General features: G+C 45.2%; 1 protein-coding gene across 1 annotated transcript in view; it reads left to right on the top strand.

Annotated features, from left to right (window-relative positions):
• Positions 1-22,881, top strand: part of Dner (delta/notch like EGF repeat containing) — a 294,692-nt gene that overhangs the window by 244,181 nt on the left and 27,630 nt on the right. Inside the window, 2 exon segments of the mRNA XM_015481018.2 lie at positions 9,303-9,425; positions 18,183-18,296. Of these exon segments, the coding sequence (XP_015336504.2) occupies positions 9,303-9,425; positions 18,183-18,296 (237 nt within the window).

The following is a 22,881-nucleotide window of genomic DNA, read 5'->3' as shown; positions in this document are numbered from 1 at the left end:
GGGGGTTGGGGTTCTGTCCTTTATTTTTCTTTCTGTCTCCTTCTCCGGGTCTCTGCCTCCTCCTTCTCCCTCCTCCTCCCCTCCCAGGCTCCTTTCTCTTCCTGCTCTTCCTTGTGTCTGCCTCCCTCCCACCCTGGCATCCTCCGTCTTCTCACACATCACCTTTCTTTTTCAGCCACAGCCCATCAACCTCCTCAGCACTGGGTTCCATTAAGTGAATCAAGGGACTCCTGCTTGCTGCTGTTTTCCTGGGAGAAACATGCTCCCTTTTGTTCACCTAAGGTCCAGTTCTCCTAGACAGTGTTTCCACACCCCTTTCCACTCTAGCCCCCTCCCCAGCTGCCTCCTCCTAATGAAATTCTGCTGCATTTGAATGTGCTGAGAACCAAATGGGCCCTTGGAGGGGCCCGGCGAGGGCTAGTTCCTCCACCCCTTGTGAAGAGAGCTCAGCGTCTGCGCCTCAGCCTGGCCCTCAGCCTCTCCTCTTTCTCACTCTCACATCCTGTTTGTTACCAGGTGTCTCTGCTTGACCTTTTAGATGGCCCTGAATGCCGCACCCTCATCCCAGGCAGGACGACTCGGTGTCTCCACACGGGTTCTCCTGGTCCCCTCATTCTCCAGCAGGTAACTGGAGTCCTCTTTCTGAGGTGCAGGTCAGATCTTGTTCCCTCCCTTACACGTATCACAGGCCCAGCCCCTGCCTGCCTCCCGCCTTCGGTCACTCTGCCCATCTCCAGAGGAGCCGGGAGCCCAGTTTCCCTCCCTGGGGGATCCTGCACACATGCTGCTTCTCCTGCCCCGAGTTCTCTCATCCCTCCTGTGTGCACCCTGCTCTCTTCTCACTCCCCTTCCTCAGGGCTGCCTCGCGGGGCACAGTCCACTGTCCCTACCCCTGCTCCCAGCCATGTACGACTTCCAGTTACCCAGCGGGTTCTATATGGATTTGGGTGTTTGATCAGTCAATCTTTCTTTCTTTTGATTGAACCCAGACCACATCCTCAGCCCTTTTTATTTTTCATTTTGAGGCAAGGCCTCACCAAGTTGATGAGGCTGGCCTTGAACTTGTGATTCTCCTGCCTCAGCCTGCCAACTTGCTGGGATTACAGTTGTGGGCCTCGGGGCCTGGCTGACTGACGGCTTTGTCTTGGTGCCCCAGTGGAGGCGCTGCACCTGTTTCCACTCACTGTCTGGCCTCAGTGACTAGCACACCTCCTGGTATGGAGTCGGCGTTTGATAGGTCTTTGTTGAACCAGAGGATAATTGATTGAGGAGGCAAAGCAGGAGACCCAGAGAGTCACCACCTGTTGCCAAGTGGCTGTGAAAGGCAGCAGGTCTTTGCAGTGAAGAGAATGAAAACACCTGGTTTGTGCAGTTAGGATGTGTTTAGAGCCGACTCTTCACCATCCAGCCTTTTGGAAGCCCAGGGAGAGAAGTGGGAATTTGTAGATGGCTCAGTATCACAAATAACAGGGAGGTTTCACAATCTAACACTTGAACACGGCCTCTGTCTTCAGTCCTTCCAGTTCAATGTTTATAAGAACTGCAATAGTGGAAATATTGACTGGGATGGGTCTTTTGAAATATGTTTTCTTTTCTGGTCCAGGTGCCATGAGCAATAATAGGATAAGAAATTAGGGAGTAATAGAAAGAAGCGGTCTCCACAGCCGGTCCTCATGCACCAATAACGTTCTGGGTTTACTTAGAACACTTCCTGTTCACACATGTTTTCATGCTTTATTGTGTGTGTGTAGCGGGTGTGGCTGCTCAGTGGTAGGTGCGCATATTCAACATCAGCAGGTCTGTTTAGAGAGAGCATCTGTGCTTGATAGGATTAATGTAGGCAGGGGAGACACCCTGGGTTCATTTTTTTTTGTTCTAAATAGATTCCTAGTATGAACCTAGCAGCGAAGAGACATGAGGGAGACAGACACATAGTTTCCCTTGCCATAAAGCTTTGCCATAGTGAAATGAAAGCACCACCTGATACCCCACAGTGTCACAGGACTGTGTCCCTCGTGAGTTTCACCAGAATTTGGAAGCTCACAGTCCTACTGATAGAGTAGGATGACACTCTCTGTGCCCATATCTTTAACCTCTAGGGGCGAGGGAGAGGATTTGATCTCTTGGGGAGCTGCCTAGACTTGAATCAGGGAGTCATGGGCTCTCACATTTTATCTACTCACCTGGAAAGGAGGCGAGCATCCTTGAGTTGCAACACACCCTTACCCGGACTGTCCCCCCACTCCCACTTACTTCAGCTCAACTGACAAGCAAAAACAAACCCCAAACCCCTAGAGCACTCTAAACCCCCCCTCACCTCCCTTGAACCAGTCTGCGCTGGGGAGGGAGCCTGGGGCCTGACCTGCTCGTCCTGGACATGTTGTAACGGTTCCTTGAAGGTCCTGCTTCTCTTCTTTTTCTGAGGTGGCAGGAAACCCACATCACCCTCCAGAGGTGACACAAAAGGATGAGTTGCCAGAATTTGTCACCCCAGGTGTGAAAGCCATCTGGCTACAGCTAGAGTCTTACAGATCTGGATTTCTCAGTGTGAGCATGTGACAGGCCAGGCGAGGGGTAGCTGGTATGAACCAGAGCTGGTCTTGCTCGAAAGATTAGCTGGTGTTGTCTTGGGATCCTATGAGAGGGAACGAGGATCTGGTGGAGAAGAACTCTCCTGTCTGTGGGGAGAATAGCGCCTCTTCAGACAGGACCTTCACCTGCCACTCATCCATGATGGGCTGTCACCCTCTCACCAAAGAGCAGGGATAGCTCTTCCTAGACGACAGCTCCATCAGCCAGATTTATGGGAGCCTGGATGATCCTCAGCTTGGTGAGGGACATGCCAAGGGGCTCCTCACTTATCTCCAGGTGGGCTGTCCCTGTCATTCCTCCTTCTCTCCCACTTCTTGGGTGTGACCCAGCCTCGGGTATCCATGGGATAGCACTGCTGGAGTCACCTGAGGGGTTGGTGTTACCGCAGACCACAGGGCAGATATCCACAGGGCAGATGTCCTGCAGCACTTCCCGAACACTCATGCCTTGGCGGGGTTTGCTCTCACTCTTTGCAGCCATTTGAAAACCGTGTCTCCTCAAATCATCCCAAATTGCTCTCATAAAGAGGATCTAGGACAGTGGGTCTCAAAAGAAATTTGTGTGCTCCAACAGATATGTGACCACATCTGGAGACCGTTTAAATCATCACAACCAGGGTGGGGTGGTGCCCCTGAAATCCAGCACGTAGAGTGCAGGGCTCCTGCTGCTGGGCACCCTGCAATGTGCGGGACAGCTCTGACCTGGTTGAGCATGTCAATGCAGCGTCCCCCTTATCCATGGGATCCATTCCAAGACCCCCAGTGGATACCTGACACCAGGTGAAGTGCCAAACTCTGTATGGTCATCCATTGGCATTTGGGTGGTGCTGGTTCCAGTGCCCCTCCCCCATAGCTACCCCAACCTGTAATGCTCAGGTCCTCTGTGTAAAATGGTGTAGTATTTGCATATGGTCTACCCACATCCTCTCGTATACTTTAAATGTCTCTAGATTATTTATAGTAACTAACAGAATGTAAATGCTATGCAAATAGCTGCTTTACTGTATTGTTTAGGGAATAGTGGCAAGAAAAACACTCTGTACCTGTTCAGTCAAAGGCAGCCTTTTCCCAATATTTTTGAACCTTGATGGGTTAAATCCACGGTGCACAGCCTGCAGGTAGTGAAGGCTGGTTCCCCCTGAGCACACCTAGAATACAGCATGGATGCCCGGAAAAGAGGATGATTCATGTCCCAGGCAGGACAGAGAGAGATGGTGTGAGATTTAATCATGCTACTCAGAGGAGCATGCAATTTATAACTTCTGAATTGTTTATTTCTGGAATTTTCCATTTAATATTTCCAGGCCACCATTTGCTGCAGATAACTGAAACTGCAGAAAGTGAAACTCCGGATAAGAGGGAACTTCTGTAGTCCTGGGGTTGAAAAAACCTGATCTGAAATGTTACAGACTGAATCATGTCCTTCCAAAATCTGTGCCCTGAAGTCTTAACCCCCAATGTGCCTTTGGAGATAGAATTTTTAAAAAGGTAATGAGCATTCAGTGAGACCAAGAGGGTGGGTCTCTGACCCAACAGCACTGGGGGCCTTAGAAGAAGTGTTCCAGGGGTGTTCACATACAGAGAAGAAGCCACGTGAGGACTCAGTGAGGTGGCCATCTAAGACAAGGAGAGAGGTCAGAGGGCAAATGGAACTTGCTCACAGCTTGACATTGGACTTCCAGCCCCCAGAACGGAGAGAAAAGAGCTTTCTGTTGTTTAATAGAACTGGTCTGTGGTACCTTGTTATGGCACCCCCCCCTTCCTACCACGTCCCCCCAGCAAAGTAACACTAGCATGCATCTTGGGGACAACATGGGGAAGCAGGAGGAGCACGGAGGTTTGACTGGGTGGCCTTGGCCCATTTCTTTACTCTGCCATTCTTATTTAATTCCCCCTGGAACTGGGACCAGTCCTGCCCATGCCTTTGGATTTGCATAAGGATTAACAATTAAACAAGTCAACACACATAAAGGGCCTGACCCCCAGCAGGTGGCACTAATGTTGCTGCTCCTTGAAGGTGGGAGGCCCTGCCATTTAGCTCTGTGCCTGGGGCACCTGGAAGCCCCAGCCATCACAGGCACATCTTAAGTGGGTGCTGCTGGTAGCGTTTTGGGTACTGACTGAACGATGATGTGTATAGTTTTTCTGTACCAGATAACTGTGGTACAGCTGTGAACACTGCAGCTGTGGCCTTGACCTTCAAATTTATATCATAGTGGGGAAGAGAAACAGTAACCAAGTAGAGAAATACGATTTCATCCAGTTCCAAGTGCTAAGATGGAGATAAAGATGGAGATCACTCAGCTGTGATGAGTAACTGGGGTGGGAGTGTTTTTGCATAGATCTGTCCGAAAACTCTCTAAGAATGCAATATTTTTGTTTTCATCTTATACTGTTATAGGTGTGTGTTCTTTCTTGGTGACTTAAATTCTACCGGTGAGGTCATTTTCCAAAATGGTGAGCAACTGCTGGTAGAAGTTGTCTCTTGGTTATCCAGGAGACATTTCAGGAGAAACCAGTCGAACTCTAACCTGGGATCAGCAGTGAGCTTCTAGTCCAGGACAGCATCAACAGAGTTTTCAATTACATGCACCTCGAGTAGGGAGAGTCCAAAGTTTGAAGGATGCCAGACCTTTCTTTGCTGTGCAGGAGAATCCTAGACATTGCAAGGTGTTAAGTATCTCTGGTCTCCACCCACTGAATTCTAGTAGAAAGTTCCAACCCTTGTGATAACAACTCTTCTCACCTCTAGCCTCCAAAACATCCTCTAACCGACATCCTCTTCCCTGTTAAGATCTGTGGTTTTGAGGGACTCCAATGACCTCCTGCTCCTCGAATCCAGTTGTCATTCTTGCAAGGTCCCGTGGCCCTTCTAACCATCCCCCTGACTTCCTCCCCTCCCTGCCCTCCACACTGTGTGCCGCGTGCTCTTTTCTCCTCCACCTGGTCCTTGCCCAGCGTGCTGATCTGGGTTTTTATTGTCCGCCTGACATCTCTGAGATCTGACCTTGGTGCCTTCTTTCTTCCCTTTCCATTCGCTTCTTGGGAAGACTTCAACACACCTTCCAGGCAGCTAGTCCCAAAGTGCTCTTTCTATGCCACTTACACCCATATTTCCAAAAGCTGCCTGTGCTACCTGGTGTCCCAGCAAGGCCCCCAGTGGACACGGCCAAAGTTCAGCTGGTCCTCGACTAATCCTGTGTTGCCCTGGTTCTACTTCTCTGTGTCGATGAAGCCATCCACTTAGTGTAAACATGGCCGCTCTCACTCCCTCGCCCAGGTGCTGTGTTCTCTCAAATCAAAAGCAGTTGTTGGAGCTGAATATTCAGGAGCACATCATATGGAGACAGAGTATTGGTGCTGAAGAGCAGCACCCTGGAGAGCCACTCTGATCCCGCCCTTCTGGTCTCTCATTTGATTTTTAAGAAACGCTTTGGACCAGCTTATTTTTCATGTCCTGGGCATACCGCCCTGAGCTACTTTGTTTGCCTGAATTGATTATCAGCAGGAGGAGGCTGCCTCATTTTCCCAGAACCCTTCTCTTTTGGAAGGAATGCCTTTTTATTCAGTCTGATTCAGGCTCTTTGGCATCAAGTGCAAAGGGTGTCTTGACATTTCCATAAAGACATTTAAATGTTACCATCTCTGAAGAAACAGTTTTAGAATATGAAACCTTTATCTGTGTTTCCCCCAAGGAAGAAAAACAGAGTCAGCTCAATTATCTCTGTAAAATAACTTCCTCATTTGCTTTTCAGGTTGCTAGAAGAAAAAGATGATGATACTGTTTTCAAAATATGAAACAACTAGGGGTGACTTCGTGAGACTTGATTTTGATTTCTGTCTGTGTATATAACACCTCAATCCAGAGGGTAAAGACTTTTTGTAGTCATGTATTAGCCTTCCTGGTTGATAAAAACCTGTGGGGAGGGGAGACCAAACACCATCAAAACGATGCTGTTTGTCCTGACCCTAAAAAAGTTTTCATAATCAGGAAAAGGAGATGAAGGACACTTAACTCTTTATCCATACATATATCTATTATTATCAGAAACAACAAGAAGTCTACCCTCTTAATGAATTTTTCAGTATACACTGAAGAGCTGTTTATCATGTGTGCCCTTGTGCAACACAACAGCCACTCCCTGTCTCCTCCTCTTCCAGCCCCCTGTCAGCCAACATCCTACTGTTTATTTCTGTGAATTTGACCTCCTGTAAGTAGGATCAGCAATACCTGTCCTTCTGTGGCCAGCTTATTTCACCTAGCATCGTGGGCTGAAGGTTTGTCCATGTTGTAGCCTATGACAAGATTTCCTCTTTTTTTAAGCCTGAATAATATTCCTCTGTATGTGTATGTAGGTGTCACTTTTTAAAATTCATTCATCTGTTGATGGACATTCTGGGTGTTTCCACTGCAGTGAACATGGAGTACTAATACATCTTTGAGACCCTGTTTTCAGTGCTTTGGGATAAATACCCAGAAACAGGATTGCTGGATCATATGGTGTTTTATCTTTATTTTTGGAGGGATCTCATTACTGTTTTCCGTAGCAGCTACACTGCTGAAATTTCCATCAACATGGCCCAAGGGTTCCAGTTTCTCTACATCCTCATTAATACTTGTGATGTTTATTTTATTTGTTTTATAATGGCGATCTTAACAGGTATGATGTTATATCTCATGGTAGTTTTGATTTGCGCTTCCCTGATGATTAATGATGTCAGGTATCTTTTCATGGACCTCTTACCCAGTGCTATTACTTACACCATACACACAAGTAAACTTGGAATGGATTAAAGACTTAATGCAAGACCTGAAACTGTGGACGTCCTAGAAGAAAACCCAGAGGAGCAGCCTCATAGCATTGGTCTTGGCAGTAATTTCTTGGATATCGAAATCCCAGGCCACAGGGGCAAAAATAGACCAGAGCCACTGCATCAAACCAAAGGCCTCTGAGCAGCAAAGGAAACCATCAGCAGAGAGAAACGGTGGCCTGTGGAATGGGAGGAAGCATTTGCAAAGCATGATTTGATAAGGATTTTATACCCAAAACTCCTATAAGAAGAAAGATCTTCCAATGACCTGAGATCAGGACTCAGCAAATGTGTTCTATAAGGGCCAGATAGTAAATATGCAGGCCTTGAAGCCCACAGGTCTCTGGAGCAACTACCCAGCCTGCTGTTGCAGTGAGGAAGCAGCCACAGGAGACATAAACACAGCTAGACATAAAAGCAGGTGGCCATGTTTCAAGTGCAATCTTATTTACAGAGACAGGGTGGATGGATTTGGCCTGTGGGCTAGAGTTTGCTGTCCTCTGATCCAAAGTCTTTGCTCTGGGTCTTGGGGGGTCCTATGCATTGCCACATGCTTAGCAGCATCCTTGTTCCTACCTGATAGATGCCCTGTCCCCTCACCCCAGCTACAGATGTCTCCAAAGGTTCTCAAATGTCACCTCCGAGTGACAGAATTGCTGCTGGTTGAGAATCTTTTACCTAGATGATTGAAATAATCTGATAAAGAGTAATAGGAAGTATTTCCCTAAAATTACAAAAAGTAGGGTAAGATAGAACAGTTGAAACCCACGGTATATTTGTCTTAGGTAGGTCAAGGTCTCTTCAAAGGGGCCATTATCACTGCCTAAATTTGGAAAGCAGTTCAAAAATAACTGAAGTGGCAACACACTTGAAAAGTGCTCCGTTAATAATGCAAATATGAGCTTAACCTACTTTGGCGATAAGCATAGGAACCAGCGGGTTCCACTCCCGAGCGTGTTCTAATGGGGCTTTCTGAGTTCGGGGGTCGGCTCTGGGGTGTGTTGAAGGGGCTGGGGAAACCTGTTGTTCTGATTCCCACTAGTGCAAGGTGTCATTTTTTCTGCTTATCTAAATTGCGATTTCGGAAGACACATGTTTCTGGTTACTTGGACAGGGCCGGAGACAAATGGCCTGATTCCCTGCAAATTGGCAACAACACATGTTGTTGAAAGTTGAAATCAGCACGGGCCTCGTGAGTGACTCCCAAAGAACCCTGTCTCCTGCTCACCTGGAATAAACACCTGGTTTGCACATAGGCAAGGAAAAGCCATCTTGATCAAGAAATTGCTGAATTCTTTTTCTTTATTCCTATTATACTTTTAATAATTCAAAAAATTAAGTATAGTTTGAAATATTACAACTTACATTGTCATATGTTTAAATCAACAATAACAAAACCCATTTTTCATCAGGAATTTCAGTTAAGCCCTCGGAGCTGATTTTCTCTGTGAACCTGAGAAACAAAGGAAACACATTGGTGTACGCTCCTTAAAAATTTTTTTCTTTAGTTAAGCTCATTTTTCTAATTGATCTGGAAGGAAAATGTGGTTATTGTCCTTGAAAGAACCTGTTTCTCATTCCCCTAAGGCTCTAGTCCACACACTGAGGTGCCCATCGCCCCCACATCAGAACCACTGGACACAAAATTGTGACCCTCCAGTGGCTAAACGGGATCACATCTTCCATATTGGGAATCACAGAAAAGCACAATAAGAATACTTTTGTTGTTGATAGCCTCCCCCCAAATCCACAGTTCAGTCTTACCCTGTAAGATCCAGCTCCCCAACCCCAGCTGTCGGGGCACTCTCCAGGGAGTACCTGGTGCCTTCCTAGCAGGCTGGTCCAGGGCGGGTTCAAAGTGGGGTTCCTCTGACGGCAGGCCTTTCTCTCTGTCCCCAGGATACCACGGTCTGTACTGCGAGGAGGAATACAACGAGTGCCTCTCTGCTCCGTGCCTGAACACCGCGACCTGCAGGGACCTCGTTAATGGCTATGAGTGTGTGTGCCTGGCAGAGTACAAAGGTGAGCGGTTCTTGGCCTTCCTGAGCCAGCTGGCTCCCGATGACCTCCTCCTGGCTTCCTCCACTTTAATGCATGTGCCTCTAATTAGAGCATGAATCTGTTTAGAATCAAAATCAATACTGAGGCTGGAATGGTTTTGGGGTCTGGGGAGACCAATTTGCAAGTCTTAAGTTTCTTTCTGATAAACTGAAAAAAATCTCTCACCTTTTCCTTCTTCTTGTATCCCAGCTCTCTCTTCTGTTGAATGTATAAAGAGCTGGAAACAAAAGGCATTATTAAGGTGGCTTGGGAGGTGTAGGTGAGAGGCCATGCAGGGGACAGTGGAAGAAGAAGCAGGTCATGTGGTGGGAAGATGGCAGGTCTGGTCCACAGTCAATACTCCCATGCCCCTGCTCTCTGCTGGAGAGGTAGACCGTGCGGAGGAGTCTCCAATGCATCTGAAGATCCGGGTTTTCAAAAGGGTGTAGGTCTGGGGGCCTTTGCTTGAAGCAGGAATAGGGGACCGGACCGCAGGGAGCTCCAAGGACTCGGACAGTGGACATCTGTGCCTGAAAGGCCCCCTCAGCTCGTTGAGAGGAAGCACCTGTAAATGCTGTGTGGGACTCTATGAGGCAGAGGTGTCGCCTGACCTCGTGTATATGGGCTGTCCTTTAAGAGAATTGCCCCAGGGCTAAGCTAGCCCTTTATTTATTGTGTGGTTAGGAGAAAATATCTCACTCCAATCACAGTGGTGAGAGCCCCAGGAACCCCAAACTGGAGGCCTCTCTCTGCCCCAGGCCTTAGCAGACAGGACCCAGTTGGCTGGCCCATCCAGCACTGGGGGAGGATCTCTAGTGTCACCTGTGGGTCGTGATGGCCGCCCTCCAGCCCAACCAGGACGGGGAGCTGGTACTAGCAACTCCGAGAGAGAAGGAGAAGGGAAAGGGAAAAGGAGAAGGAAATCGAGGGAAAGGAAAACAAAATTGAGTCTCTAACCACTGGAGAGGAAGTGAAAAAAGTAATGTGTTCCGCCCCAAATTGAATCTGGATCTGGAAAAGCAAAAGGAGGAACCACTTTATGAAAGACATAAAAATATGAGGAAATGGAAACCATGAGTGAAAAGATAGGAAATGTGGAGAAAAGATCTGAGGGAACTGCTTCTGTCTGAGTGACAGCCGCTCCGGGAGAAGGGACACATGGAGACAAAGCAGAATTGACTGACTTCAAAGGGAAGACGGGGACAAGCTGAGGGAAACCTTGTTTCAATAAAATGGGTGCCTGGAGTGATTGATGAGGGTGACGCCCAAGTTGAGATCTCTGGGCAGAATCCTAGGATAAAGAGAAATTTTGCTACCTTTCCTATCCTCTATTATCCCCCCTCCCCTCCCCTCCCATCTTCTCTCTCTACCCCATCTACTATAATTCGTTTCTCTCCTTAATATGGCATCATGTAAAAATGTGGATGTGTAACTGATGTGATTCTGCAATCTGTATTTGGGGTAAAAATGGGAGTTCATAACCCACTTGAATCTAATGTATGAAATATGATATGTCAAGACCTTTGTAATGTTTTGAACAACCAATAAAAAAAAAAAAAAAGAGAGAGAAATTTTCGCAGGATTCTGCCCATGGGTAGAGTTGCATATGAGGGAAAGAGAGTCCACCATCTTGAGCTGCTCTTCTCTCTAAGGAAGGTAGACAACAGTGGAGCCATATTTTTAAGGAAAAGGGACTGGGCATCAAAAGATCATCCGTATTTGATGGTGAAAGAAAGACACGGCTGTCTATTGAAGGGTACAGAAGCCACCCCGCCCCCATGCCCTCTTCAGGAATAGGGTTTTAAACAGTATCCTCACCAGATGGGAACTAAGTCAGAACAAAGATGTCCAGGTAGGGGAAGCCTTAGAATGCCAGGAATGTGGCCCTGACTTCCTTCAAGGCAGGGGTCAACCTAGAGAGGTGACATTGACTGTGAATAGTAATTGAAGGGCAAAGGAAAGCCTCTTAATTAAAACACATTTCTATTGCTACAGAACAAATTTCTACACACTGGTATTAAGGCGACTTCAAATGCCTTTTCAGATTTTTTTGTCTAATTGTTCCGTGGGTTAGATGATAACCTAGGTTCCTTCGAGGTCCAGCATCTCAGAGGATAGAGTGAAGGTGCTGGCTAGGCTGAGCCCTCCTCTGGGGCTTGACTGGGGACAAGCTGCTGGATCCCCTGCAGCTCAGGGGCAAATTCACATCCTCGTGGCTGTAGAATTGACAATGGCCTGCTCCTTAGAGGTCCACAACAGTGAGAGCCATGCTCCTTCCTCCCAGCTCCTGGATTCAGGGGTGGCCTGGACCCTCTTACGGGCACACCCAGGCCAGGTCAGGCCACTTAGGATAACTCAGAGCCAACCTATTAGAATCATAAGTGCGTCTTCAAAATCTCTTAACTTTGCCATATGCTTTTGATTAGAAGCTCAGACCCAAAGGGAGGGAATTACATTGGGAGTAAGGTCACACAGAGTCTGTCTGCCACACCTGCTCTTAAGGACAGATGTAAATAAGCAAACTAAAGTTTTATATTATTTTAACCAAACTCATGACTCAGAGAGAGTGGGATAGGAAGGCCTGGGAGGCACATGGGTGTGTTCAATGGGCAGGTAAAGTGTTGAGTTTTGCTAAATTGATGAGGCTTGGGGTGACTGTCCTCAGGCGAGCATCCACTGCTAACTAGTACTTATTTGGATGGGAAGAGGTAGTGTGTCGGGGGTTGGGCTTTAACTTCCTACTTGACTTCTATGTGTTTTTAAGTGGTGATTTTAACTGCTTTATGCTTAAAAAACTTCAACAAATGAGAATATAAACTCCTAAAAAGAAGGAGTGCAAGGAGAAGTTGGGCAATGATAACTAACAACATTTAGAAAAGGGAAAATGAGGTGGCACTTCTTCCAGATGTTAAAGCTGATTCTAATACTACGATGATGATTTCATTCATACGATCCTGGTGCAAGAATGGACAGGCCACCGAAAGGAGAAGTGGCCCAGAAACCATTGTCCACAGCTATAATGTACGGCTCTCAAAGGGGAATCACTGTGAATGAGAAGGGAATTAAAAAATGGTGCTAGAAAAAAAAAATCGAGCTGCTAAATAAAAAACAGAATGTTCTGGCACTTCCACATTAATTTTATATGAATAATAATGATGAAAAAAAAACACCCTCTTCTTCGACTTCACATCCTCCTCTACTCACTTAAAGTCTTTTCTACTCTTTTTCTTTTTTCAGCAGGTTCCTGAGAGCTGGCCCAGATGGTGCTTCTGTTTCTTTTTATTCTTTCCTTACCCTCTTTTGCTGTGCGTGTCCATGCAGTGGCCAGAGGTATTCTGGGAAATGCCTGGTGCACTACTGCTACTGGGAGGCTCCTCTGGGACATCATCGGCTTCCCCTTCCCGACAGTATTGACAGTATTCCTGCCCTTTGCCCAACTGGCTGCAAGGACTATATACATAGCCCTGATCCCTGTTCTGCAGCCCATTCCTTCCACCTGACTCTTCCCTCCCACCCTCAGTCTTTGTCCCCTGATATCCTGAATGCTCTGGCCCCAGAGTTTCCTTCTTGGCCCCTTCCCCTCCCATTTTCCTTCACCTGCTTCTGTGTCTGTGCCTCATCCACTATCTGAAATGCTCACCCAAACAGATACCTTATGACATTACCCAGTATTTGCCTAATATTTGCCACGACCATTATATTTAGCCTTGTATTCAGGCTTTCTGGCTCCAGAGTTTCCTCTCCCCTTCACTAAAATCATAATCACTAAAGGCAGTAACTATACAGGGTTTTCCCTTTTTTCTTTTTTTTTATACTGGGAATTGAACCTGAGCTGCATCCAAAGCCCTTTTTATTTTGAGACAGGGTTTTGCTAAGTTGCTAAGGCTAGTCTCAAACTTGCAGTTCTCCTGCATCAGCCTCTGGAGTCCCTGGGATTACAGATGTGTACCACTTGCCTGGGTTTCTCTTTTTAAATTCTCTGCAGCTCTTAGTATGGTGATTTGTACACACACAAGATGCTCAATAGCTATATTTACTTGAATTAAGACTAAGGTTCAACATATCAATTAAATAAAGGAAGCCCCCTAGAACATTTTCCTAAGATCAAAGTTTCCATTGTGGATAATCACATTGTGAGAAAGCCAGCTGCATTGAGGGCCCCAGAGCACCTCTCCTCAGACTCACCCAAACGTCGGTACTGCCTTCAACACTAGTCCAAGCTGCTTGGTGTTTGGTCCGATAGGACTTTGGTCATGTTCGTAACCTCAGATTGTTGAAAAGGTCAAGGTATGGCCTCATCTTGGATTAATTTTCATTTCTGGCAGAGAAAAATCACATGCTCAACCACATATCTATTTGAAATTTTTGGTGACGAGTTTGAAAGAAAACACTTCAATTTTTTTTTTTGAAGAACACACAGTATCTTTATTTTTATGTGGTGCTGAGGATCGAACTCAGTGCCTCATGCATGCGGGGCAAGTGCATTACCACTGAGCTACAGCCTCAGCCCCTCAATTTTTAATTATAAAAACAACCTAACAACAGTAAAGATTTTAGAAAAAAGAGAAAATTTTAAATTGCTCATAGTTTTTAACAACATAAAGCAAGGGCAATAATTTTATAGCTTCCATTTCTTTTAATATCCATGCTTTTACAGTTGTAATTGAGTATAACGACAATTGTGTACTATGCCCATACCTAACATGTTATTAGATTTGATCTCTATCTTGCTAAGAAGGCTGACTAATGTGCCCATGAGGGACAACTTATCTGTGCCCTTGTTACTTGGATCCTCTGATGGCTCGTACTGATTGACTCTAATGGGCTGTTATAAATAATCTTGAGTGAACATCTTTATTCATATAATTTTCATAGTTTCTGGATTAGATGGGGTGCGAGTGTCTCAGAAATGAGATTACCGGGTTATAGTTTTGGTCATGTCCTTTTTACTTGTTTGATTTTTAGAGGCTATGGTTGAAAGAATGTGCACTCCTCCTTTGTTTGATGAGGTTGTTTCTGTGCCTAAATCTGTCTGATCAGGAGCAAGTATTCTGGGTATCTGGTGTGCCCAGCCTTCTCCTGTCCTGGGATAGACAGAAATGACTATGGCAAGGCTCCTTCCTTCTTCAGACTACTGTTTTACTGGAAGAGCAGGCTTAGGCTGACACAGAATACTGCAGCTAACGTTGAGATGTCGATGGTAATTTCTAGAACAGTCTAGTGAATGTTAAGCTCTGTGATGGTTGGAATTCTGAAAAAGTGTTCATGGAGAAAGTAAATTTGAATAAAATGAGATGATGCTTCAAAGAAAATTTTAAGTACAGAGGATACTTCTGGTTAATTTCCTTTACCTAGCTAACTTTTCCTGGAGATAAAATAATGCTCTTCTGTTTACAAATAGTAATTGTCACTACAGTTGCGATGACACCAAAGATATATAATTGATGCGCTGTTTTTTTAAAAATTCTATCTCATTTTAATTCTAAAATTAAAGTCAGTAAGGAGCCTGTTGGAATAGAAATCCTTTCAGAAACATTGCTTCTTCATCCCTTAATATTAAAAGTATGAATATTTTATTAGTTTTGACTGAATTGCAGTTTATTTTTGCCTGAGACTAAACACAGGTTTTGTAATGGTGCGTGCCTCTCGCTGTGCCAGCGGGTGATGTGTGTGTCATTTCAGACTTAGTTTGAAGTGCGGTCTTGGTTTTCCCTGACCAAACAGGGTGTTCCTAAGGCAGATTTGGAATTTGGAACAGCTTCTTGCTCCTGGCAGTCTTACCTGAGTGTCGGCCAAAGTATACTGGCCGGCTGTTGTCCCTTTTGAAATGACAGGATTCTGGTGTCACGGCTGTAATTTCTTCCATGCATTAAGATGAGGCTTCTGCTCCAGAGGCCCTCAGAGATTTGTGGGGGCTCAGACAGGGGAACAGAGGAGTTATAATTTGGCACAGCAACCTCTGTAACAGCGGGGATCCCAGCTGCTCTCAGTGGGCCATGGCAGAAGCTGCTCTGTCTTGTCAGAGTTCAGTTTCCAGGGAAGGCACGTTTGCCTTGGCCTTGATGGACGAGGGCTAATGTGCCTGGTGGAGTCCAGGTTGGGTGGAGGGTGAAGGACGACGTGCTCGTCAGAGGAAGCAGGATGCCCAGGACAGTGCTGGGTGAGAACCTGGGAGCCCAGGAAGGGGTGGCCCCCAGCCTTAACAGGAGCCCCCGGCACATCAGTAGTGTCCAGTGGTATTTGTTCTCGGTTTTTAAGTCTCTTGCTCATAGGTATCCAGCTCTAATGACCACAGTGCAGCATGACGGGTATTTTTATGCAGGGGTTACCAAAGCTTAGCTTATACAAATGGGAGGAACCTGAATGCTCACTGGGGGCTTGTGAGGCCATCTCAATTCATGTGATTGTCTCTGTGGAGAGTCGCGTCCAGCAAGCCTGCTGCCAGCAAACTCTAAACTGATGCTTAAGTGGCTGAAGGTCTCATCTTTTGAAAATAAAAGCCAGCGGGCTACAATTATTGCCAAAACACCCCAGGACGCTCAGACATGCAAAAGACTGAGATGGCCTATTGTCCTGGACATTTTCATCAAATTTATTGTACTGAAGACTTTAAAGTAATTAGGTTTACACATCTGGCCAAGAATTTGCCTTCCAGCCTTATTTGAACAATGTGGGAGTTTGCTTGAATCGTACGATATGACCCTGACTGCGCTGGCCCCTGCAGTACTAGAAACCAGGGAGGGTCTTCTGACTGCCTCCACTTTAGGTCTGATGGAGTTTTGTTCAGGTGTCAGACATCCCTGAACGTTGTGTAGTGTATTTCTCACTAGAGCAGAAAGTCTTTTTTTTTTTTTTTTTTTTTTTGTCAGCAGTTCCCCTTGAGCAGCCCCTTGGGAACTTGTAATAATGTGAATCTTTTGTTTCATGATAAACATTTTGAAGCAGATAAGGTTTTCCTTCATTTTATTTTTTCACTGGAATCCATGCTATGTGAGAATCAGGGGGGAATTGAGACCTTCTGGGAGAAGAGGCAATGCACATCCAAACGAAGAAGAGTCACCAGATGTGTGCTGATCTTAAAGTTGGTTTCATCTTTGAGATTCCTAAACCAGGAAGTTTCTTTCAAGTCCCTGGAGACAGACATGGCTAGGGGGGCCGTATCTCACCAGGCACCAGACAAAGGGGTCTGGGTTGTTGTCCCAGGAAGAAAGGGAAGGCCAAGCTGAAAGGCCCCCAAGAACAACGTCTGGCAGAGCATCATTAATAGCTTGGCTACGATGGGCAGAGGATAAAAAGGAATTAAAGAACATCCGTTCTCAAATGCTTGGCTCCAATAAGTCGCTGGTGCAAATATAGACAGGAAAGTCTGTTTCTATTCTCCTCCTTCTTTTTCTCCTTCTTGAGACCAACTTCTGAAAGCATTGAAAAAGACGAGAGAGAAAAGCCCAGCAAGAGTGATTTCAGTGCTGCCGGATGAGTCACTGGGTGTGGCTGTCCACTTGCACAGTATGAGCTAAGCAACGAGCCCAGGAGCAGATGAAGTAAAACCGTGCCCTTGTTATCTGCTTTGTGCTTATTTTTTCTGAAGGCTTAAAGAAAAGACAGATATGCCATTATTTACACTCTTCCCTGTATTAGGATATACTTTCTCCTTCTGTCCTAAGGGAATGGGACAGGGGTGGGGAGTGGGAGACCAATCCGTTTACCCATCTTGCCCTCCAATGACACCAGCAGATGTCAACAGAGCAGAATACATAGATACGAAGTCAAAGTAATCCAGTCCTGCTTCAGACATTGGCATATATACGTGTAGATATGTATGTAATTTTTATTATATGTAATATATATATATATATGTTACCAGAAATGGGACATTTTCTGTTTTTACTTTACATATTTTTTAAAAGCCTCTTTGTTATTTAATGTGTGCTGAGCTCCACAGAGTTTTGTTTCTTTTCATGGCCAGTCTGAGGCAAACTATCCAGCAAGCAGAGACTGAATTTGGATGAGCAGAAGGTTTGAATCGCACCTTGTGATCAGAGATTCTTTCCTCGGTGTCCTCATCTGTAAAATGGGGGAATAAGGGCAATTATCTCACAGTGTCTTTGGGAAGAATAAATTAGAGCAAGGGCCTGGAATGTGGCCCGGGCTGGGTGCACGCTAACTTTGCGTGTGGAGTGCGGTTTGGCCTTCGAGCCCAGTGTCCAGTCCTGGAGCTGATCCTTCCCTGTCTTGCAGTTCTCCACAGTAGAGCTGGGTCTCGCTGAAATATTTGATTCCAGATCCTCACTTTTGGGGGTGCTATTGTCAATTATATTGACATTTTATTAAGACTGTCTAGCTGTTTTCTGATTCTTTTGGAGATGCAGAGAGCATTTGCCATTGAAAAAATTTATCTCTCAGGTTTTTATTTTTTTTGTTTGTGTGCCCTACGCATTAGGGACATGTAATCAGAGAAAGTGTGCATTAAAGTTCTTTATGGTAGGGCCTGTGGGCAAAGATTGAATCTATTTACCAATGAGCCATGTTTTTATAAGAGTAAATGTAGAAGTTATGTTTTACAACACTAAAGTCAGGAATGGGCACAGGCACGCGCGCGCGCGTGCACACACACACACACACACACACCCCGGAATCTGTCCCCACACCATCCCATGTCATTCAAGTACTTTGCTTTCAAGGCCACAGGAGCTGGAGATTGCTCCGTGAGTCACCCCTTTTGTGTCTGTCTCTTTGCAGGAACACATTGCGAATTGTACAAGGATCCCTGCGCCAATGTCAGCTGTCTGAACGGAGGTACCTGTGACACCGAAGGTCTGAATGGCACCTGTGTCTGTGCACCAGGCTTCACAGGCAAGTGATCCATGCACTGGGTCTTCAAATTTACCACCAAGTCCCCGATATTGCCAAGGCTAAGATAGCTCCAAATCCTCCTCGCATAAATGATTGCAGATAGGCATACAATTGCAAAATGTGGAGGTAGTACTTGCGTGAAGATCTATTTTAAAACAATCAACTGTGTGTGATTAAATGAGGCTCTACTGAAATGAGGATTTGGTGCTTAGATTTTCTGAAACTGTCATTGCAATGCATTTTCAGAGCTATAGCTTTGAAACATGAGAAATGAGCCGTTACATGAACACCTGAGAGTGTGTGTGTGAATGCAGGTCAGGAAGGAAGGAGAGTGTCTTCCATTGAAACTGCATTCAGCTACTACATTTCTTTTTATTGAATGACATAAAAGTAACAGAATTTTGAAAAGTGAAGAAAATTGGTGGTGGGGGAAGTTAGGAAGACCGTCCAGGTTGCGGGTCTGTTGCTGGCATGGGTACAGACGCTGCTGGAGAGGGTCAGGAGGAGTGGGCTGGGAGAGTGGGTGGGGGCCGGGGGGGCTGGTTCCCAGCAGCCTTAATGGCCACTGAACCATGTCAGGAAGTCACTTCTCAATTGTGGTATGCAGCCTAGCCTTGGGATCTTTCTTCAAAGCCACCACTTCCATGAACTTCGAGGAGTTCGTGAATCTCCAAAAGTGGATGTGAGTGTTCTATGGATGTGTCTGCTGAGGAGAGGTTCTTAACATTTCATCAGATTCTCAGAGGAACTCCAAAACCAGCAGTTCTGTTTTTCTAACAGACCCAGGAGTCCTGAAATTTAAAGAGCAGGACAAAGTCTGTGTTCTCTGGACTTTGCTTAACCAGCAAGGGCATAGGGTCACTCTGGCCTGCAGGTTGAGAGAAGCCGGCTCACAGGTGCCCCTGGAAGAGTAGGCAGGGAAGCCACTAGAAACATGAGAGCCCCTTGCTGGCCTGTCCCCTGCTGAGCCACTGTGGCCTCCAAACCCTGGAGCAGTTTGCAGGGCCTCCTCCTTCTCCACCCCTGGGGAGCCTCATCTGTGCCCCCTGTAGGGTGCCAACAGCCACCAGGTGGAAGAAGCACCTTCTGATCTTCTCTCTATTTGTCTGAGCAGTGCTCTGTTTTTCTTTTTATTTTTCTGGGATTGAGAAATGGGCTTATTCCAGAAAACGATTTGCAGATGGTCTTGTTTTCCTGAATGGTTTAAAAACACACAGAGACATTTATATATCAGTCAGGGGAGGTAAAATTAATACTGGGAAAGTATTCTGTTTTTTTTTTTTCCAAATATTTTTATTCTACCAGTAATAAAAGGCATGGGAGAAAAAAATAGAAAACACAGGGCTATTGAAAAATCCATCACTTTAAACTGCACTACAAGGAAATTATTAACATTTTGATAATTTTGATATCCTGGGATTGTTCCCAGAGGTCTAGGTGTAGAGCAGACAGTAAATAGTGTGTATTCATGAACTCTGGAGCATGAAAGGGATCAAACTGCCCATTACTAATATATAACCCATTTTTCGCTTAAAATATATCTATTCCACGTGTTTCCACATCAAGAAATATGCTTCTGTGTAACATTTGTACTGGTTGGTTGTAGATCCTTGTATGAAATATCATGACTTTTTTGTCATCTACCCACAGTGTGACCTTTCCGTCTTGTAAACAACATCGACAGGGATATTCTTAGACATCTTGTGCACTTATTACTTCTTGGTATAATTTCCGCAAAACATAATCTCAGAATCAAGGAGAACACATACCTGATCTCCACGTTATTCTCCAGGAAAACAAAACAGTAACAAGAGAAAAACAAGAATTAACATGGTGCCGACATCCACTCCTCGGCGAGTGGCAGAAGTATTTACTTCGTCATTTGACACAGATACTCCAGAACCCTCATCTGGCTGGCAGCAGTGCCATTTTAGCATTGTCTTAATTTGTGGGTCTTTGATTCCTTGGGAGGTTGGAAACTTTTACAACGTATTTCTTGTCATTGGTGCTTCCTCTCTTAGGAGCCCTCTATTTGTGCGTTCTGTCTGCTGTTCGGCCAGACCTTTCATGCTAATCTTTATTCTTCTTGATTTGAAGTAGCCCTTTGTGTGAAGTATATTATGTTTTATCTGACAAGGTCATAAATATTTTTCCACTGTGTTTATTTTTTAAATGTGTATAAAGTGTCTTATTTTGTACACATGCATTTTCATTTTATACACTCTATCTTGATATTTTCTTTTGTTGTCATTTCATGAAAGATTCTATCAATCAAGACTATACATATCCTCCTATATCATTATAATCATGTGTGAGTTTATTTTGTGCCTTTACATCTTGATTCCATTTGAAATTTATTTCAGTATCTTTGGGGAGAGAAATTATAACCTTTTCTCTAGAATTTTTAGCCAATCCCCAATTGCCTACTCAGCACACACTCTGGGGCATCTCAGACACCTCAAATCATAGATTCTCTGCTTCCTTCTTTAAATATTTGCTAGCTTATTAAATGTTGCTACTACTACCTCCAAGTTGTGCTGGCCAGAAACTGGGGAATCATCCTGACACCCCCTCTTCTTCCTTTTGACATGCATTCAGATACAAAGGACTCCACAAACTTCTCCCTTGGCTGCCTTTGCTTCCTGCACCCCTTCCAACAGCCCCCGCACCCATGCACCTATCCCAGTCCATTTTCCACACTGTAGCCATGTCTCCAACTGTGTTCCATCACCATGTGGCTCATTCTAGCCTTCTCCCTATGCATTCAGAGACTGTACATATTGTTACTCTACTCTGCCCACTCCCTTTTGACATTTGATTGTCCTTCAAAAATAAGTTCAGCGTCCTTGCGCTGATCATTGAGACCTGGGAGATGTGCTCCCATCTAGCCTTTCCATCCTTGTCCTGGTTCCTCTGCCTGCCAGAGCCCCGAACACACCTCACGGGGCCCTTCTCAGTAATTTCTTTCCTGTCTCTGCTCTCCAATCACTTCTGCTCACCTTCCACCCTGGCCTCCACTGCACCCATATGCACTCAGCCAGCAGGCCCACCCCTGGGCATTTCTTCATGGTCCCCCCCCTGATCATAGGGAGCAGGAGGACTCACTGAAGTAGGTTCAGACAACACTCTGCCTGGTTTTTGAAAGCAACACATGCCGATCTATTCAGCCCTGGTACGTTTCCAGCTTGCAGAAGACCACAGAACAGTTACAGAAGTAGTTTGGGGAATTGTGCTGCTAATGTGTTTTACAGAACCAGTCCCAGGAGATACGCTGTGGAAAAAAGGTTCTGTGTCCAAATAAATTTGAGACGTGATACGTGCCACATAGAAATTCCTAAAGGATGCTCAAATTCTGAGGGCTCTGAGCAATCTCAATCTCGAGTCTTATCTACCTTTGTTTATTTTCTGAATAGATTAAATCATAAAACCATTTTTCTTCCTTAAAAAAAGAAATCTTTTGTGTCCTGATAACTATTGCTGCATGGGAGAGGTTGATAAAATATTAACTCCTTCAATGTAAGGAACATAGTTGCCCCTGTTGTTGGAGGTTGCTGCCTAGGAACCAAATAATTTTTCACTGCACCAAGGGTTTAGCAGAACTTACACTTGGTCAACTATTTAGTGTTTGAGAGCTCCCAAACTGATGTAATGGAATGAATTAGGCAAACCATTGTTATTTAATTAAATAAGACTCTCTCCTTTGGATCCAGATACTTCAATCTCAGGCCAGCAGGCAAACCCTGGTGTGTGCTATGTGGAGGACAATTTTTTTCTTTTTCTTGTTGATCTTGGGCTTCTGATTGAAAATATATTCCCTCTAATGCTCAGAACCCATGTTCCTACCATAAGGATCATCGCCTGGAGGTCCTTCCTGCTTCCAGTTTTTAACTTACCTGTGTCCACTCTGGTCTCCAAGGCTCTGCCATTCTGATAGGCATGTGGTCACAGCTCATTATGGTTTTACTTTCAATTTCTGTCATGATGAATGATGGGGGGGTGTCTTTTCATGTGCTTATTTTGACGTCCGATATCCTTTTGGGTAAATGCTCTCTTGCCTTGTCCGTTTGCCAACCCCCTCACATTATAAAGGCTGCATACCATCAAGGTGACTTGTGACCATCACTGTCGACCTTGATCACCCTGCTGAGGGAGGTTGTCAGGTTTCCCAGTTTTCCACTCTAGTGTCCCTCGTTTCCTCCTTTCCATACTTTCCCCTTTGGAAGGAAGTCACGTGTGTAGCCCACTGTTAACCAGGGCAGGGTCCAGGTTATGTTCCCTCTCTTTGAGAGGGCAGCAGCTGCAGAAACCATTTAGAATTTTTCTTTGTGAGAGATCTGTTTATTCTCTTTCATTTGTTTATTTAGTCAATCATTTATTTATATTAATAGGGACTCATGGGTGTTTATTTTATACTTTGGGTTAAAATCTAATACTTTTTAATTTGTTTTGTTGCTCACAATATTCCTGCTTTGGACATTGGGAGGTCTTTTAGTCTGGTTCCTGTGTTCCTTTGATATAGCCCCGTTATTGGGGGGTGGGTAATTGTTGCTGTCATTTATTTCTTTTTTTTTTTTTTTTTAATTTT

The sequence above is a fragment of the Marmota marmota genome, unplaced genomic scaffold, assembly GCF_001458135.2.
Source record: "Marmota marmota marmota unplaced genomic scaffold, marMar, whole genome shotgun sequence".
NCBI classification, from domain to species: domain Eukaryota; kingdom Metazoa; phylum Chordata; class Mammalia; order Rodentia; family Sciuridae; genus Marmota; species Marmota marmota.
Note: the sequence above shows the minus strand (reverse complement) of the source record. Positions and strands in the feature narration are given on the sequence as shown.